Source organism: Plecotus auritus (assembly GCF_963455305.1).
Source record: "Plecotus auritus genome assembly, chromosome: 12".
In the NCBI taxonomy this organism is placed as follows: Eukaryota; Metazoa; Chordata; class Mammalia; order Chiroptera; family Vespertilionidae; genus Plecotus; species Plecotus auritus.
In genome coordinates, this window is record NC_137778.1 from 26,351,319 (window position 1) to 26,372,023 (window position 20,705).

Below are 20,705 nucleotides of genomic sequence, written 5' to 3' on the forward strand. Positions count from 1 at the left end.
ATGTAGACCACCCTGGTAGCTGCTTTGCCCCGCCTTGCATTTTGACATGCAGCCCAGAGTGTTATGTTCATCAGCTATCTTCCTCCTCCTGTCTGGCTCATGGGCGAGATGAGGAACCATAGACCTGCTGGACTCTGTGGCCTCAGAATCCTCTTGGTTTATGTCTTCGCACTTGACCTCAAGTGTGCTTAAGAAGACCCTCCTTCAAGACACCATTTTCAGCGCCTGTATCAAGGAGCCATAATGGAGAGAATCCCAAAGTGCTTTTCTTAGAGCTTATATAAACCAAAAAATGTCTTAGACTCTTCAAAATTGACCAGAGAGTACTCAGACACATTAACATATAAGTGGTCAGCACTGGTGAGATTGAACACCGCGCCCAGGTAGCTGCTACGGGCCCACATCTGGCCAGCAGTGCAGTAGTCCATCATCTTCTCCTCCATCAGCACCAGGTCCTGGGGATACTTCAGGTTCCTCATATAGACCTTGTGGTTCAGCGGCTGTTTCTTGCAGGCCTGACCCCGGAAGTACACTTTGGAATACACAAAGTACAGCCCAGTGTCATTGATCACGAGGCTGCTCTTCTTATACTTCACCCCAGAGACCAGGGCAATTCCATAGGTGTCTTCCCATTCCAGAGGGATGGATCTTGAATTGGGCTTGCCTAAAACCAAGTCAGAGAGGAGCTTTTAGCCAGGGATGCTCATGCACCCAACAAACGAAGCTTCCAAGGCAAAACTGTGGACCTGTCCTTCCTGGAGCAAAAGATTTTTTTTTTTACCCAAAATGACATAGCCCCCATAGAGCTGGCCAAGGGGTCAGACTCACCCATCACTAAATTCCTTCTTAGACACACAATGGGACAATAATATATACCCTTAACCAATTGCAGTAAGAAGTGAGTGAGAGGAGCTTGGCTCTCTGGAACAAAGGTTCTATGATCTTCAGAAATAGAAGGTTAGGCTCTAGGGTCCTTCCATGAGGGAAAAAGCCAAATCCAAGGAACTCTACAGATCTAAAGTTGGAAAGGACCTTAGGGACCCAACTCCTCACCTGCAGTCCCCCTCTTTGGGCTGAAACCCCCTTTCCTCTGTGTCCCCACAACATCATGCACACACCTTACACAGAGAACGCTCTTCAGTATTGAAGTGATGACCTGTGTACCTCTTTCCCTGTTGGATTTTAGGCTTCTTGAAGGCAGGAACCATGTATTGTTTCTCTCCATGTCCCCAAGGCTTGGCACATACACATGTATGTGCTCTATAAAAGCCTGGCTCTGGACTGGATCATTCTGCCTAAATAATCCCAGGGACAGTGGCACACACAGTCTGTGATATTCATCCACTTCTCAGGTGTGTATGAACTTCCCACAGGGACTGCCCCTACCACATCGCTATCAATCATTTCACTCCACGACACAACCACAGGCTGAAAGCCCACCCGTGCCAGGACTGGGCCTCTCCTCCAATTATCAGCTCCCCCAGAACACAGCAATGGAGACCGACCAGCTGTTCTACTTTCTGCCTCTTTCCCCTTCCTGATACACACCTGTCAAATGGGCCACTTTCCTCTGCTCCCCTTTTTCAGAGGTTGGATTGGAATGACCTGTATCGTAGAGAGATGAGATATAGAAGTAAAAATGAGATATTGACTATTCTTTTGGTAGAACTCTAAACAGGGCATTTAAATAAGAGAGTTTTTTTTTTTAAGCATAAATAGCAACAGTGTGACACATACTAATGCAAATCCAAACTGTGGAACTCATCGCCCCTGTATTACAGACTTGGAGAGGTAAAAAATAAACCAAATTAAGACAGACGTAGGCATGTTATACAGTTACAATAAAATGACATTCATTAACAATTTTATTCATTCATTAGGAGCTGTCATATAAGTTACTGCATTTAGAACGTGCCACAACCCTTTCAGGTAGAGATCCCAGTCCCACCTCGTAGATGGCAAAATGAGCTTAGAAGTTGGGTGGCTTGTCCAAGAAGCCCCGACTACTCAGGGTCAGAGTGGGACCGACCGTGGGGAATCCTGACGCCCAATCCGGGACTCTTTCTGCTCTGGCTTTACTGTCCCTAAGACTCAGCAGGCCAGAGGGTGAAAGGACTGCTAATTCCCCTCCTGCTGCTAGGTCTTCCCCCAAAGGCATTCTACAACCTGCCCCAAATTAATTACCCTAAGGTTTGAACAGCTTGAATGGGTTCATAGAATGTATAATTGTGTATGGTTCCCCTAGGCCTCCTGGTGTGACCTGAACATGCCCAGTTCTCTGCCTCTGTGCCTTTGCTCATGTTATTCCTTCTACCCAGAATGCCCTTCCAAACAGATCTCTATGTTAAATTGCTCTCAACCCTATAAATACCATTGAAATACCTCTTTCTTTGGGGCACCCTCCCAAGCCTTTTTAACCAAATAGGATTTTCCCCTCCAGAATCACGCTGTCTTCACCTCTCTTGTCAACTTGGACACCCACCCCATTTCTGTGAAAACTGTGTAACTTGCCTAACTCTCTCAAATAAATGGTAAACTCCTTACGACAGGTCCAATCCCCCAGAGTATTCAGCTCAGTTACTAACACAGGGCATGTGACCAGTAAATGTTTGCTAAATTAAATTTAAGGAGTTAAAATACAGAATAGTTCTCAAAACAAGACACTACTTCTCTGACTTCAAATATTTAACAAATAGAGCTCTAGAGCTACCACTTAGCTAATGAATTGAGCTAAGACATTGGAGAAAGAGTCTTAGAAAGGTGCATGAGAAGGCCCCAACAACCGAGAACATTGCCTGAGCTCTCACTACCTCTGCAGCCACCCAAGATCACCCACCATGAATGAGGTGCTAGAGAAGAGGAAAGGCAAAGCTGACTCTTGCCTGCATTCCTGCACCACAAGCCATCTGTGCAGCTGATCTGGCATTAGGCCATGTTCTGACAGGAAATGGTGCGTATCTTTATAGCCCTCAGAGAGCCTTGTATGGTATAGTTCTCATAGAAAGCACTCACCAAGATTACCTGCTGGATAAATACTGGAACAAGGAAACTAGAAATATATCCCATACTTTGGTGATGACTGTTTCCTGCCCCAGGATCTTTGCACATGCCATTCTCATTGCTGAAATGCTTTCCCCTATCCTCCCACTTCACTACACACACACACACACACACACACACACACACTCACACACACACTCACACACACACACTCACACACACACACACACTCACACACACACGCACACACTGACACACACATAAACACACACACTCACACACACACACTCACACTCACTCACACACACACACACACACACACACACTCACACACACACATGCACACTCACACACACACACTCACACACACACGCACACACTGACACACACATAAACACACACACACACGCACACACTCACACACACACAAACACACTCTCACACACACACACTCACACTCACACACTCACACACACACACACGCACACTCACACACACACACACGCACACACTGACACACACATAAACACACACACACGCACACACAAACACACACAAACACACACTCACACACACACACACACTCACACACACACTCACACACACACACTCACACACACACACACACACAATCACAAGACCTCCTTGGGACTTTCCAGACCACTCTGCCTTAGCACACTCAGCACACTTTGGAAAGATGTGGTTTGTGTGCCCGCTTTGGTTTAGCTTCGCCAGCTTGCTTCAAGCTCAGTGAGGGTAGGCCCCTCGTCTCTCGTATTCTCAGTGGTCACCCCCAACCCAACACCCTTCCTGGCACATAAGAAGCACCCCAAGAACATTTGTGAATAAATAAAAGAGGTAATGAATTAACTGTAGCAAAATAGAAAATGAAAAAGAAGTACATAAGGAAGTTGAGTGCCTCCCAGAGGGAATCGGTTACCATGCTAAAATATAAATTCTTCCAGTTCTTTGTGTTTTTACCTAACACTATAAAGTGCACACTCTCTATGGCATTAAGTGTCCTTCTAATATATGGTTTTTAGCTGCTGTTTATTATGCTGTCATCTCAATACACCATGGTGTATTCAACAAATCTCCTATTAAGAGGCATTTACATTTCTTCCGAATTGTTTATTATAAATAGCCTTCTAAGGAAGTGATGAACATCCTTGTACAACTCTAATTATTTTCTAAAGATAAATTCTTTGTGATAAGATTACAAGGTAAATTAACAGTTTTGATCTTTTGATATATGTTTCCAAACTGCTCTTCAGAAAAGGGATAGTAATTTACAGGCCCCTGGCTGTCCATCATGTTTAAGCAGCCCCTTTCTCTCATTTCTTCCCAGCTGGGTTTGTTTTTTAAGCTTTCCTAATTTGATGGATGAAAATGGGTATCTCTTGTTTTAATTTGCATCTCTTATCTTATTAGTAAAGTTGCTAATTTGATTTCCATGTGATAATTAACCAATTTTGGGTCCATCTGGGTTGAACTGGAGAAGATGATTGTTTTGGGGTTGGCAGACCTGACTCATCTGCTCGCTTGACTTTTAATCACTAAAACGACTCCAGAGAGTGGGTTAAAGATGAGTAATTGGGTACCTGTTTCACCAGCCACATTCCACTGATTTTCAAATCTATTTTAGTCTAGAAATCTTCTAGAGGCTTTGTTTTTTCTAGCAAATATTTCTACACTGCATGTGCCCATCTGGACTTCCTTACCCTTAGGGACTTGGACCCAGAGCTGGGGACCAGAGCCTCCTGAGGTTGGCTCGTACATTCTAGGGCCTGTTGTCGGCAAACTGCGGCTCGCGAGCCACATGCGGCTCTTTGGCCCCTTGAGTGTGGCTCTTCCACAAAATACCACAACCTGGGCGAGTCTATTTTGAAGAAGTGGCGTTAGAAGAAGTTTAAGTTTAAAAAATTTGGCTCTCAAAAGAAATTTCAATCGTTGTACTGTTGATATTTGGCTCTATTGACTAATGAGTTTGCCGACCACTGTTCTAGGCAGTAGGGCGATTTGGATCACCTGAGCGGGCACTTCCTGACTGGCCAGTGCTGCCTTATGTTTCTTCCCAATTTCTAATAAGATTTACTTACTGTCTCCCCAGAGGCATCTTTCTTGCCATCTTTATTTCTCATTTCATAATCATCATAGAGAGATGGGAGTTGCCTTATTTCACGAGGTATCAGTCCATTTACTGGAAAGCCCTGTAGTTCCACACCAGTGGTTTGGGGCACGTGACCTAATCTGCCTGGTGTTTTGTCCCTCTTCTGAAAAATGAGATGCCTGGACCAGATGCTGTCTAAGCTCCATTCCCATTCTTACCAAATCTAAAGGCCCACAAATCCTAGGTTAATCTATCTGCCCGAAATCTGTCTGTCCACAGTTTCCAAAACTATGTCCTGAAATGTGATGAGGTCAATGCTCAACATTTCTCCTTCCTCCTGTCCTGGATCTCATACAAAGGATTTTCCTTTATTATTATTTTTAAAAATATGTTTTTATTGATTTCAGAGAGAGGAAGGGAGAGAGAGAGAGAGAGAGAGAGAGAGAGAGAGAGAGAGAGAGAGAGAGAACATCAATGATGAGAGAGAATCATTGATTGGCTGCCTCCTGTGCACCCCACACTGGAGATCGAGCCTGCAACTCGGGCATGTGCCCTGACCAGGAACCGAACCATGAACTCCTGGTTCATAGGTTGACGCTTAACCACTGAGCCATGCCAGCCAGGCCTTTCCTTTATTACTGAAGTTAGTTCACAATGACCTCTGTGATTGAAGCTGGACCACTCTTTGAATAATGGCTGACGTCTTCCCCCAATCTTTCTCGTGACTGCAAAAGAACCATCCTAATGTGGATGATTGGTTTCCCACTTTTTAAAAGCTTCAGTACATCCTATGAAGTGTTTTAACTAAAGCTTGACTCTTGATTAATCTCTTAGAGAATTTAAAGAGAAGACCTTTCCTAGAAACATATCCCCCTCCCCCATCTCTCTCCACACACACACACACGCACACACACACACACACACACACACCTCTCTGGGGAGTTACAGCCACCGTCCTGTGCCTGGGACCCAGGAGGCCTGAGGAAAGAGACTGGCCTGGAGCCAGCTGCTCAGGGGGCACAGATCCAGGGTTGAAGAGGTGTGTGCCTCTTCCCAAAGTCAGGTGGGAATTATTTTAATTGTGTGCAGAACTCAGATATACGTATTTTGAACAATTAACTTGACTTCATAGTTGAAGGCAGCTCAGGGAACCAAAAGGACCAGAGATTCAGAATCGGCCAGGATTCCTATTGCAGTAAAATGTGTCCGAGAACGGATGCCAGTCACAGCATTCCACCCACAGGGCCCAGCTCTGAGGACCGTCTTTGGAAACTCAATGTGCATGCGTAAGAGGACTCACCTATTTGCTTCTCCAAAGATGATTCAATATGCCTTTGGCTGGAGGACTGACAAAGAGAAAAAGAAAAGTCGTATAATAAATACAACGTTCTCTAAGCAAAGGAGGCAGAATTGCTAAATAGACCAGGCTCGGGGAAGGCATCTACATACCTCACAGCCTCTCCTACCTCGGACTTTGGCCGAGCAGCTGTGTCGCCCTGTGCCTCAGCTTTGTGATTTGGCATACTTCTGATATTTTTAACTCTTTTTAATTTTTTTTTTTTTTTTAGTTTGGCCATTTGCACAAATTCACTTCTAAGCGATACTCAACGTTCCTTTTCCTGAGTCACTAAGGACGTGGCTCACCAGGCTGACTTGCCATCTCAGGAGGGAAGAATGTAGCTGCAGCCTCTCATGACCCTGACCCTTTACATGATAAAAAATATTCCTTTTACTTATGTGAGCCTCCAGTTCTCTGTCTGTAGCATAGAATGGCTAAGACGATCCACCTCTAGGGCAGGATAAAGGACTGAAGAGCACTTTGCAAGGAAGACCGTGGTCCGTCAGCCTGACACGGTCCACCATGGAGCTGTCTCAGCCCAGCACTCGGGCCCCAGCAAGCCCAGGGCTTACCTCTCTGAGCTCGGCCAGCTCCTTCTGCAGGTGGAACAGCTGAAACATCCCCAGCCCCAGCGCAACCAGAGCCACCAGAATCATGAAGAACATCACAAGGAGACACAGGCCTGTGTTGTGGTCCCTCCTCTTCTTCAAAGGTGGCAGTGGCAGTGGAGGCAGGGGTGGCAGTGGCGGTGGTGGTGGCGGTGGTGGTGGTGGTGGTGGCCTCCTCTGACCAGGTCTTCTAGGCACCGAGGAGGGACAGGGGAGGACTGTCCCTGAAGGAGTCCAAGGGGAGGGGGCCCTGCTGTCCACCCAGTAGATTTGGGGGTACGGGTAGTTCAGGGGCTGCTGCATGGCAGCCACAGACTCGAGCCGCCCCCTGCAAAGGGCGTATCTCCTTCTCAATCCCTGGAGTCCAGGTATCACGGAGGGGGCATCTGCTGCTGACTGCTCGAGAGGAGGAAGCCGGCGCCTTCTTTATAGAGTTTCCATGGTCAAGGGCAACACCTCACTTGAGTTCTCTCTTTCAGCTTCTCACAGAGACACCCACTCACTTTGCATCTGAAGCTGAGAACCCTCAGGAAGCTCAGCGCAAACCCCGGGAAGTTTCCACCCACAAATTTCTGATGAAAGCCTGCACTGCCCAATGGCTGCTCGAGCACCGCAGAGGCTGGCGGGAGGCTGGCGGGAGGCTGGGCGGGCCCTGCGAACAGGTAGCACCAGGTGCCGGCCCAGCTGCGGGCCCAGTGGCCACGGGCTGCATTCAGGCACTGAGGGGCAAGGCCGTGGAGTTGTGGCGGGAAGCGTGGCTTTCACATCTTACCTTTTACATGAAAGACTCATCCCCTGCTCTCATCCTCTCCCTGCACAAAGCCTTTGTACCCGACCTTCCAAAGCTCCATAATTTACAGTGAAACACCTGCCCCACCCACTGGCCAGAGATTCCACCCGAGGTTGCAAACCCGTGGCCCATGTGCCTTATGGAACCCACAGACCTGCTTTGCTTGTGCCTCACATGTTTTTTCTTTTCATTGGTTGTCCCTTTATCGAATTGGGATGCTTCATAATAAACATCTATTTTCTCTTCTGTTTTTGAACATTAGAATGTTGGACACCCTGAAGGCCATCTCTGCAAATGCAATCAGCAGGATCTGGGCACCAGCTGCCCGCCCCCTCACCCCATGAGACATATTCTCCAGGCTGCCCAGCCTGCACCCCTCCTCGCCATGGCCAATGCCTTCCTGGTCCCCGGAGGCGTTCCTGTTTGCTGGAGCTGTTATGGCTGGCAGGTGAAATGCAGGCTGCCCAGTTCATTTGAATTTCAGATCAACAGTCAGTAATGTGTAGGGTAAGTAGGTCCTAAATATCACATGGAATATATGTTTTAAAAATTATTCATTGTGTATGTGAAATTCAAATTGAACTGATTGTCCTACTTGTTTGTTTTTTAGTAAAGATGGCAACTCTACCTGGACTGGCCCCACCCTTTCCTCTGGCCTCAGATACCACTTATGTGCCAACAACTTCCCAGCTCAGCTTTGGTCACAATCCTTCTTCCCATAAACCATATAACCCTCCCACAAACTCTTACTTTCCGTTCTACAGGAGGGCCCTGCTTTTCAATGCAATTAGCGTCTCCATCATACGTTGGCATTTCCGTGACTATCATTCTGGCTCTCCCCCAGCACCAAACCAACGCCAAACCTGGGTCCCTGCCACATTCTGCCCGCCCCACCCCTCCCTATACAACCTGTATCACCCGAGATCACTCTATCTGGTGACAACGTCAACTCCTCCCTCTCCCTCTCTCCCAACATTTAACTAGTCACCCAGGACAACTGATTTTCCCTGAGACCTGTTTCTCACATCACACCTTCTCCACTCCCATTCTTCCTGCTGCTATTTTTTTTTTAATCTCTCACCTGAAATACTGCAATGGCACCCTAACTGGTCACTCTGCCTCCAGCTGTTCCCAAACCCAAGTCTCCCTGCAAAATGCTGCAAGAAAGGTGTTTTGAAAAACAGATTTAGTTCTCTCACTTCCTTGCCCAAACCTTCTGTTGGGAGGTTCAATTCCAGTGGTATATTCATCACATAACAACTTTTTACATAGAATCTTGTTCTGGGCTCTTATTTCCATTTCATTGGTTTGTTTCCGTATCCCAGGACCAGGGCCACACAGTTTTCGTAATCATGGCTTTGTAGAATGTCTCAAGAGCTAGTTATAGCAAAGTTCCCCCTCTTCGCTCTTCTTTTTCAAATTGATTTGGCTGCTTAGGTATATTTAATCTCTCCTGAATGGATTAGGACAAAATAGTATGTTCCTAAAATGTTCTAGAGCACTATTAATTGTAATTGCAGTCATTTGTGGGGAGGGTTATTTTTACGTTTTTTTCCCAGATTAGATTTTTCATGACCTTTAAAATGTTTCTCTAGGATGGTCTCCTATATTCTTTCTCAGATTAATTGCTTGACACTTTGTAATTTTGTTGTGATTCTATATGGTGTCCTGTTTTCTGTGCTATTTTTCTTCTCTGTGGAAGGCAAGATGACACCTGGGATCCCCCACCTCCTGGGATTCGTGCCCTTTTATAATACCCTCCCCTGGAATCTGGGTTGGACCTATTGACTCACTTCTAACTAATACAGTAGACGTGATGGGATAACACTTCCAAGATCAAGTTATAAAACACTGCAGCTCTGGATTACAGACGGCTCACATGGCAGAAAGAGAGAGAGGAAGCAAGCTCTCTCGTGAGTCTTATAAGGGCACTAACCCCATTCATGAAGGCTTCACCTTCGTGACTTTTTCTAACCCTAATTACTTCCCAAAGGCCCACTTCCTAATACCATCACATTGGGATATATATATATATATATATATATATATATACACATAATGTTATTTTAAGGCAGTACATTTTGGGGTCATTTGTTAGGCAGCAGCAGATACTAATACAGCCGGCCATTAATGGTTTAGATAAATGCTCATTTTATAATAAATAATCTTGATTTTACAAATTTGTGGGACTCTCTTTTTACTTCAGGTAGTGTGTTTGTGGACTTCCGTTGTATTATTTTATATAGATACTAGTGGCCCGGTGCATGGATTCATGCAAATTGAAAGGAAATTAATTAGAAGAAATATTTTAATATCACTATTCACCCTTTCTCTAAAATAGAAGTGTCAGAGATGAAAGAAAATTAGTAAAATTGTTGGACATACGGCCAGTCACTTAGCCTTTTATATATATAGATAGATAGGAGTCCCAGAATGCGAGAGGGCACTCTGCAAAGTTGCTGTCGTACAGGGTGTGGAACACAAGCACAAGTGTGCAGTAAACCAGATTCGGGGTCCACAGTGCCCCAGCAGCAACATAACCCACAGCCGAATGTGGAATCGCATGGCCCCATGAGGAATCGGGCTCCCTTCTCTCTGATTCCAGGGTGTGTCACCTGAGAACCCCCGCTGCCAAGTCACCACAGCTCGGCAGCTCCTACATTGAGTGTCTGCCCCCTGGTGGTCAGTGCATGTCATATGTACCAGCTTGTCGGATGGTTGGATGGTTGGACAGTCACTTAGCCTTTTATAGATAGATAGATAGATAGATAGATAGATAGATAGATAGATAGATAGATTATCAGTGAGAAAAAAATGACAATTTTTAATCTTCCCTCCAAACCCTGATTATACCTCAAGAACTATATAGAGGAGTAACTGTCACCATAAGCATCTACAGTTTCTCATGACAAGTATGATGTTTTCCTTAGATTTTTGTTCTTTATATACTGCCTCTGTCACTAAGAGAACTTTTCTATCATAATCTCAAGATCTCATCAGCAAACAGATGGAACACTCAAACTAGGAGAGTTTGAGGAGGGCTTAATAAAAGGAACTGTTGACATATAGGTAGGGTGTAGGCCGCAGGGGTGGGCAAACTTTTTGACTTGAGGGCCACAATGGGTTCTTAAACTGGACCGGAGGGTCGGAACAAAAGCATGGATGGAGTGTTTGTGTGAACTAATATAAATTCAAAATAAAGGAGCAGAGGGGAGAGCAAGAGAACCCTCCGCTCTTTCGGCTCCGCGGGCCGGATAGAACAGCCGAACGGGCCGGATCCAGCCCACGGGCCGTAGTTTGCCCACAGCTAGCTAGAATCTTAACTCTGGTTTGTGATGGGTTCTGTTTTCTTTGTCCTCATATTCGAGTGCTAGTTTAGGGGGACATACATTCCCAAATCAGATATTCCCACCCACCTCCCCCCAAGATTTTTCAACAATGACTCTTGGTCTTCTCACATCCAGAGCCGTTTTAGAGAAGTCGGTGGTCCATCCAACTCCTATTCCATTAGACATTTTGCTTTTTTCCTCCACAAGGTGAGAGGCAGGACCAAGATTCTTTCACACCAATTCTGACTACTCTCCACAGGCTGTGCTGTTTCTCTGTTGTTTTTGTAGAGGCCCCCTCTCTACTCCCACCTCACAAGATCTGATTGGCTCAGGAAAATTTGCAAGGCGTAGAAGGGTTGTTTTCTCACTTGAGTAGGTAGGTAGCCACCACTTGCTTTATGCTTCAATTTGATCTCTTGTGTCCAAGAGAATGGCAACTTTGATGTCCTTTTGTAGTATGGAAGGATGAATTGGGGGATAAGCTATGAAGCATCACTCTTGTTTCTCCAAGTTACACCAGGTTGAAGGGTGAAATCAAGAAGAGTGAGGATGACAGTGGCAATGGGTTCAAAATAATCCTTCCGCCCCACCCCCCAGAACAGGATGATCAGATCCAAGATACTCCCCTTCTTGCCCTGCCCCTGTGGATCACTTGGAGGCTGGTCAGGAAAGCAGAAGCCACTCCAGATATGCAGAGTAAGGAAAGGGTCAATACAGGGACTGAAGGCTACACAAGCAAAGGTCAGGGAGGTCACTGAAATGCAAAACCTTGAAATGCAAAACTCATGCTACAACCAATAGTTTTAGCTGCCAGCAGAACTCAAGTGGGTGGTTCTTAGGAGGATAGACAAAGCTCAGGAAACACACCCCACCGCCTATGCTGTCTCCCACATGCCTTTCAGCAGCTGCCTGTGAACAGTGGCTCCTCCTCTTCCACCTTCCAATCTCATGCAATTGCTTCTCCATTGTCAGGACCCAATCAGGATCCCACTTGCCAGGGAATGTAGAAATGGTAATATAAAGGCTCCTAGGGACAGGGAAAGCACTGGGCATTGACAAATTATATGTGGTACACTGTCTGTCTTGTTCAAGGGTGCAATCTCAACCAATACACATTGACTGAATTAATGAAGGCAGAAGGGTCCCAGGTCAGGAACAGGACTGTTTGGGGGAATGGAAAATTCTTCCGCAACCTCAGTCAGTGATGAGATGTGCCCCATCTCCTGACACTCTGCAGGTGCTGCGGCATGCTGCTGACTTTATTTTATTGTGGAAGCTTGACAACATTCACATTCAAGTAGAAATCTGACCATGTTGGTCTACTGTGTCAAACAACATTCTTGTGGCTCACCATCGCCTTGAGAATGGAATCTGAAGTCTTCATCATGACTTCTAAGCCTCTGCATTATCTGGGTTCTTCCTAACTCTACGACTTACCTCATTCTACTCTCTACCTCTCTCACCACACTGTGGCCACATTGGCCTTTCCATTCACCAACGTGGCAAGTACTTGCCCATCTGAGGGCCTCTGCCTAAGATGCTGCTGTTCCAGATCTAGACTGGTGCTGGAGACACTCCATAAATATCTGTTGATTTGATAAATATAGATGAGAAGACTGACACTCAAATAAGTGATCATTCTGACCCCATTGCCACTGTCATCTTCACTCTCCTGATTTCACCTGGTGTAACTTGGAGAAACAAGAGTGATGCTTCATAGCTTATCCCCCAACTCATCCTTCCAGACTACACACATCCTTCCAAAAGGTCCCACAACCTGTGTGCATTTGAGCCAAAATTCTAACCCTGAAAGGCCACAGAATGAGAGTGATTACGAAGCAAGAATGCTCATTTTCCCTGTGAGCAGCACCCCCCAAGAGCACAGGGCTGGGAGCCCACCTGCAGGGCAGCGAGGAAGTGGGGTGGGGTGTGAGACACACCCCAAACACCATCTTTTAAGACTGGAAATGCCTGATCTTGTGGGCTCTTTCATGAACTCCTTCTTGATGTTTGAAACACTTCAATGCATAAACGTGTGTCATGGTGGGTTTGTGGGAAAGCCAGATGCACCAAAGACAGGCTGAAATGTCAAAGTCGTTGTTCTCGTCACCCACTGTTTCCTTTGAGTGTCTGGCAGATGTTGGTCAAGGCTGTGCAGCTGGATGCCTTGAGAGCCTCCCACCCTCGGGTCCCACAGCCTTGTGCAGCAGAAAGGAGGCAAGCCAGCCTCGGCCCAGTGAGTGAAGAGCGCTAGGCCGCACCTGTTTGTTATCTCACAAATGAGATACTCGCAACCGAGCCTGGTTTGCAAACCAGCTGCAGCTCTGTCTCACCAGCCCAGAACCTTCCATGGCTCCAGAATCTCAATGCTAGAATGCTGTGGTCACCCTATCATGTCTCTTCCTTACCGATGAGGACCTGAGCTCCACAGCAGTTAAGAGGAGTCCCCAAAGACCACAGCCGGTGTGTGGAAGAGTCAGGAAGAACACCAGTCCTGTCTCCTCGTACTGCCCCTCCCCACACACACCTGAAACACCTGGACATGCACTGGCACACCTGGTGCCTCCCGGGGCAGGGGCGGACACCTGTCTGAGTCAGCCTCTGCTCTGCAGACACCTGGCCCAGGAGCACCCGACCCCACGGTGCATCCATCCTTGCACGTCTCACCTCACATATGAAGGCGACTGCCCTGTAAAGAAAGGGGTGCTCTCCCAGGGCCTGCTTGGGCTCCATCCCTCGAGGCAGGGATTCCAGCGAGGGAGCAAAGGGCCTGCAGTTTCCTTCCCCTGGCAGCTCTGAATTAACTCACCCCATGGCTCCACACTTTCCTTATCCCCACACAGCAAATACTTCTCTACACTCTACACCTGCACCCTGCCGTGTGTGTGTGTGTGTGTGTGTGTGTGTGTGTGTGTGTGACCTGCAAAGGCCCCGCTCACTCTCCCTGGCTCTGGCCAACAGGGGCAGAGGAAGGGCCTGGAGAGGGTTGGAGCAAAGAATAAGGACCCAGTAACTATGGTCCCTAAAGAATCTGATCCCCCCACACACACCTTCTGTCGGTTCTGTTTCAGCTCCCTCTCCCCAGAGTGAGGCACAGGATGGGTGGGAAACTGCAGAAGCGATCAGAAGGCGGCAGGAACCACTTCCTTTCGCAGAAGGTCTTGGGGTTGACGCTAAGTGTCCAGGCTTCTCTGCTCAGAAATCTCTTCTCTCGTTTACAGATGCACATTTTCCACATTCTCCACTTTTCACATTTTCCTGCACCTCCTGGCGGGAGAGATGCCTGTGTTCAGTCATGGGAGTGAGAACTGAAATCAATCTTAACACATGGTCATCTGTTCATTCGCTCTGCACATACCATGTGGCCCGGGTCAGGCATGGACTCAGCCTAGGCTCTCAGCACAGTGTGGTCAATCCAGTGTAACCCCCTCATTGTCCAGGAAATCTGAGATAAAAGACCTTCCCCAACTCCGCTGAGCACATATCACTTCCTTCTTGTTTTAAGATGTAAGCCTATTTGAGTTGGGTTTCTGACACTTGAAACCAAGAGTCCTGAAAATGCACACAAACACTGGAAGCTTAACAGGAGCAAGTTTCAGTGAAAGGGTAGTGGCCAATGTTTTGTTCCTGGCCTGACGCCTGCCAGCCCCTAAGAAGAGGAAAGGTCAACCCCACCAAATTGGGGTGCTGGCTCTAACTAGGGTGCCTGTGGCAGAGCCTAGCTCACCCAGAGAAAAGAACCCATCCTGGGCTGCATCTCCTCCCACTACCCACCCAACCTCCCAGTGAGACTCAATTTGAGCATGAAACTGCTTTCGATGAGGTTTCGCCTCCTCTGACTCCCACAATGCTTTCCAGGTCCCCAGAGGGTAATTTTTAATGTAGGTGCACCCAAAGAGGCCTGAATTGGGATTCATCATCAGCCCTGTTTTCTCCATTCATCATAGACATCCAGTCCCCAAGTCCTTCCTTCCATCTCTGTGACTGCTGTCCTGCCTGTGTGGACACTGGTCCTTGAACAAAGGGGCAGCATTCATGACTGACTGCCACTCCTAGTGTTTCAGTAGCCGCCTTGATTTCTTGCGGCCTTTCCTGGCTGACTCCCTGCGGACCGTCAGTCCCTCCTCCCCACGTGGAGCTGGAGGAAGGGGCACATTGCAGGCTAAAGAGCCCCACAAAGCCAGGAGCTACTCGGTCCTCCTGCCGCCGACCCCCTGAGCACCAGGCACCATATACCCCTATGCAGCCGCAGTGGTCGGCAAACTGCAGCTCGCGAGCCGTCGTTTGCCGCTCTGTTGACTAATGAGTTTGCCGACCACTGACTCTCAATTCCAATAATTACAGGCTGTTGTTGTTCCTTGTGATTAAGCCCCTATCCCAGTGGTCGGCAAACACATTAATCAACAGAGCGGCAAACCACGGCTAGAGAGCCGCAGTTTGCCGACCGCCCTATGGGGATACAAGGGAACACGGCGACACCCCTGTCTTTCAGGCACTTCCACAGGCACCTATCAGCGGGGTCTTGTTTGTAGCCCTCATGTTACATGATGACTATTAAGGTTATGGGCAGTCAGAAGACATCACACCTTTCTGAAGCGCATGCCATGTTGGGGGCTCCACCAGCCCGACCTGACCTATTTGAAATGTGTTCGGAAGGCCTCACAACCCCCTGCCCAGTACAGCGCATGAGGGACGAGGAGTGGGCAAGGGCAGGGTCTACCCTGGATCCCTCAGCTCCTGCGTGCTGAGCTCAGCACTGCCCACCTTAGGGGACAAAGGGGCGCTGGCCAGTCCTCGCACTCAGGTGGCCCAGAGCACAGACCGCGCTGAAGCAGAGAAGGCCCCAGGGAACAGGAACTGCGTTACTAGCGTGATAACCGCTCTGGATACATGCACGTTAGTAGTGGGTTGGAAAGGAGAGGAGTCCTGTTTGGACTGACGGTGGAGCTGGGAGATAAGGAAACGTTTCATGGAGGAGGTTGAATCTGAGATGGGGCTTGAAGAATGAGGCCCACTCGTTTAACTTTGTGTCTAAGAAAGAAAAAAAAAGATCAAACAAGTAACCAGTTCAAGAGAAACTGCCAGTCCGAGAAGTGACCGGATTCCTCATTGCTCATGTGATCAGAGCCTTCCTGCCAGCCCGGCGCATCCTGTCCACTGAACAGTGAGGCTAGTTGCACCTGCAGCCCTCCCGCACCAGCCCTGCTCTTCCCAGGGGAGGCACACACGTGGTGCCCTTGGTGGGCTGTCCCCCTCAGTCACCCTCCAGGGCACAAGCACCCCAGGCAGCCGCCTGCCACCCTGCCAGGGGCTGCTGCTGCTCTTGCAGGTTTAGCCTGGGCACTTTCTTTTGGGTTGGCTCTGACCCAGCCCGAAAGTCAGGGTTTCCAGAGATGAGACAGATCAGAGGCTGCTCTGCCCACAGCCCTCTGTGGTCTGGGCTGGAGCCTAGCGTTCCAGAGCACAATGGAACATGTGCGTGCTCCACCGCTGAGCAGCTGTGATTCAGCCCGCCTCTTGTTCCATGGGCTGTGACACTCGGGGAGAGGCTGCCCAGACGTGGGTCTTCGAGAAAACCTGCAGGCACCCTCACTGGGGTTCTCAGAGCGTTAGACAAAGGAGGCTTTAACCACTGGAAACTCGGGTGGCAGGAGGCAGATGAAACCACAGCACAGAGCCAGAGGAGCTGCTGGGAGAGGGACTGTGCCAGGGAGAAATTCTCCTGTCTGATGGCTGTGCCCTCCATCCACAGGGTCTTCTCTGGTCTTGCATCAGGCTGTCCTTCCTCACGTCACCTGCCTGCTCCATCTGCATGAGTTTGCAACCTCTAGCTTGGCTTCAGAATGCCTGGCTTAAAAATCCCGCCATGGTTACATTTACACAATGGAATACTACTCAGCCATAAAAAAAGAAGAAAATCTTACCTTTTGCAAAAGCATGGATGGACCTGGAGAACATTATGCTAAGTGAAATAAGCCAATCAGAGAAAGACAAATACCATATGCTCTCACTCACATGTGGAATCTAATGAACAAAATAAACAAAGTAGAGACAGACTCATGGATATAGAGACAATCTGACAGCTGTCAGACAGGAGGGGTTTGGGAGAGTAGGTGAGAAGGCTGAAGCATTTAAGCAAAGAAAAAAAGAAAGAACTATGGACACAGACAACAAACAGTATGGTGACTGCCAGAGGGAAGGGTTGTGGGCTGGGGGTAGAAAAGGGCAAAGGGGGGATAAATAGTGATGAAAGACTTGACTTGGGTGGTAAACATAATATACAGATGATGTATTATAGAATCTGAAACCTGTATAATTTTATTCACCAATGTCACCCCAATAAATTCAATAAAATAAAATAAAAATCCTACCATGATAGTGTTGGGACCCTGGGCTGCCCCAAGATATCCCACAATGGCATGCAGGTTATTTTGCACTAAAATCACTTGAAAAGCAGCAGCAGTGGGAGGAGCTCTCTGACTGCTCTGTGCCCCTTAAAGCAGGAAATAAATCTCTGTGACAGATGCCCTCCCCCTCCTGAAGGACTGAGAAACAACCTATCACAAGTTATAAACCCCAGGGTCCTTGGGCAGAGGTTCCCATTCTACCCCACATCTACCCCCTCCCCCGCCCCCAGACACCTGCCTGGAACACCATCTGAGGAGCCTCTACAGTGGTTCTCAAACCTTTCTAATGCCGCGACCCTTTAATACAGTTCCTCATGTTGTGGTGACCCCCAACCATAAAATTATTTTCGTTGCTACTTCATAACTGTAATTTTGCTACTGTTATGAATGGTCATGTAAATATCTGTGTTTTCCGATGGTCTGAGGTTCTACAGCAGCAGTTCTCAACCTATGGGTTGCGACCCACAGGTTGAGAACTGCTAGCAGGGTCACCTAAGACCATCGGAAAACACAGATATTTACATTACGATTCATAACAGTAGCAAAATTACAGTTATGAAGTAGCAATGAAAATAATTTTATGGTTGGGGGTCACCACATGAGGAACTGTATTAAAGGGTCGCGGCATTAGAAAAGTTGAGAACCACTTCTCTAGAAAGACAAAAAACGAATTCCACATGTTCTCAGTCTCGAGTTACTTAAGAAGTAGTTCCCCAGGTAGCTTACCTCTTGGATGTGAGTATTTTTTGTGTGTGTGAGGGAGAGTCATTATTTACTTGCCATAAATGCCTATGAGAATTGATCTTGTCCTTGACCCAGCCTTCTGACCCAGTCTCCCTGGTCATTTGGTCTCTAGTTTCTTGCATCCCCTTTACTATAAAAAAACTAGTAGGTTTTTCTATTTTTATTTTGTAAATTTCTTCTATGTCCTCTATGGAGAAGGCAGTGAAGAAGATAAGTGACTCACGTTGCCCTCTGAAAGAGATAAAAAAATTCCTATGCTGTTCATAGTTTTTAGAAACAGAAGTTAATTCAGTTGATTAGCCCAAAATAACCCATAAAGATCTACAATCACAGCCAATCACAGCTAGCCACCATCTCAAACACAAGCTATGGTCTCAACAGGGGCTAGATTACAGATTTGGGGAAAATTAGTTCAGCTCCTTACCAGTGGAAGTTTGCATCTATAATTCCTCTTACAGGAGGTATGGAATATATTAGCAATGAATATTCCTCAGGGGTAATCTTGAGGATAAGAAACCATTTCCTTTTGGCCTGGCCAGGTAGCTCAGTTGGTGAGAGCATCGTCCCAATATGCCAAAGTTGCGCGTTTGATCCCCAGTCAAGGTACATACAAGAAGCAATAAATGAATGCATGAATAAGTGAGTAACAAATCAGTATCTCTTTGTCAAATCAACTTAAAAAATCATTTCTCAGGTATTATGTATAGATCGTCTTTAAGTATGGTAACTGTGGTAGAATGAAAATTCAATGCACAGCCTCTGTTCAGCGATGGATTGACATTTTTCATAAATAGCAGTATGAATCAATTTATAGTCAGCACAGGATTGACTGAAGGTGATCTGGTCAGCACCAGGCTCAGACTCTCATTCCTGGTAACTTATAAGGAGCTCACTAACATTTGCAATCCAATAGCCAGCAGAGATGGCTCTAAACTGATCTATGCTACAGTGAAAAGTAAACACTCCGAAATGCCCACTTTTATTTAGTTGATGGAACTATAATAGGCAAGCAGCAATGAGCCAAGAGCTAGCCTGGGACAGGCCTCAGGGCCCTGCAGTTAGGTAGTGCAGGCATTTCTGAGTGACTTGATGCTCTAGATTGCTCCGGGACAGAGACACACACTGACCAGGGCTCAAGTTCAAATGGGGCTCTTGTGATACATGTGCAGGGTTTTTTGGGGTTGTGGGGGGAGATCAGAGACTCTCGGGGGTGGGGGGAGAGCCACAGTTTCCGTTCTCTGCCGTGCCGCTTGTTATTTTTACTTAGAATCTCTTTGATGTGATATTCACTAGCATCTCCTGCTCCCTCAAATCAATATTCTTTTTCATGTGGGGATTTTGAGTCATTTTTGTACTTCCTCTTTTAAAGTTCCATAACCCCAATAAATAAGAATTCTGATTGTCTGCTCCTGGGCAGAGCAGACTTTTCTTCACCACTGATGCAAAAGCTGTTCATTTCTCTTCATTGCTGCCTGGTTCTTAGAATTGCCCTGTGTGGACTTCCTGACCCCAAAGGGTGGCAGTCCCTGCCTAGTCAATTGTGTTCATGAAATATTTTTACTTTACCTCATTAAACCAAAATATCTTTTGGAAGTTCTCATATACTTTCATCTAATAAATATGCTGCAGGCATTCTTTCTATACCCATTAAACAGAGCATCTCCCAGAAAATAGCTAGACAATATGCAGGTGGACATAAAGCTGATGATATATTGCATCCTGGGAGGCAAATCCCCTACAATTCATGCAGGGAAGAGCAAAGACAGGAAAACTCCACTAGAAGCGCATAATGGAATCAAAAGTCAAGGACTCCATTGGTTCAGAGTAATCAGCTAAATTAGGCAACATGATATGGAAAGATACTAGTTTAGAGGAAAAAACTGGGTATAAGATTATTGGGAAAAGAAGGCAAGCCTAAGAGCTAAGCCAATGGGTCAGGTAGCTCAGTTGGTTGGAGTGTCATCCCATACAGCAAAAGGTTGCAGGTTCGATTCCCATTCTCCCTTCTTTTCCTGGATACTTAGGGGTGTAGTGGTAGAGAGCAGAGAACTGTTATTCTGTATAAGCCTTATAAAATGAATTCCTACCCTAACCGGTTTGGCTCAGTGGATAGAGCGTCGGCCTGCAGACAGAAGGGTCCCAGGTTCGATTCCAGTCAAGGGCATGTACAGTGGTTGCGGGCACATCCCCAGTAGGGGGTGTGGAGGCAGCTGATCGATGTTTCTCTCTCATCAATGTTTCTAACTCTCTATCCCTCCCTTCCTCTCTGTAAAAAAATCAATAAAAAATATTTTAAAAAAATAAAATAAAATTCCTCAAGTTACATGTATGTATAACTTTTTTAAAAATTCACCTAAAAGATGTTTTGCTTTGTCTTT

General features: G+C 46.9%; 1 protein-coding gene across 1 annotated transcript; it reads right to left on the minus strand.

The window, feature by feature from the left end:
• Window positions 1-269: 269 nt before the first annotated feature.
• FASLG (Fas ligand) lies at window positions 270-7,360 on the minus strand (the record flags this gene model as incomplete). Its single annotated transcript, XM_080647760.1, has 4 exons — window positions 270-664; window positions 1,549-1,605; window positions 6,411-6,456; window positions 7,022-7,360. 4 exons carry the CDS (start codon window positions 7,358-7,360, stop codon window positions 270-272), a joined length of 837 nt encoding a protein of 278 aa, XP_080503886.1.
• Between the last annotated feature and the right edge of the window lie 13,345 nt (window positions 7,361-20,705).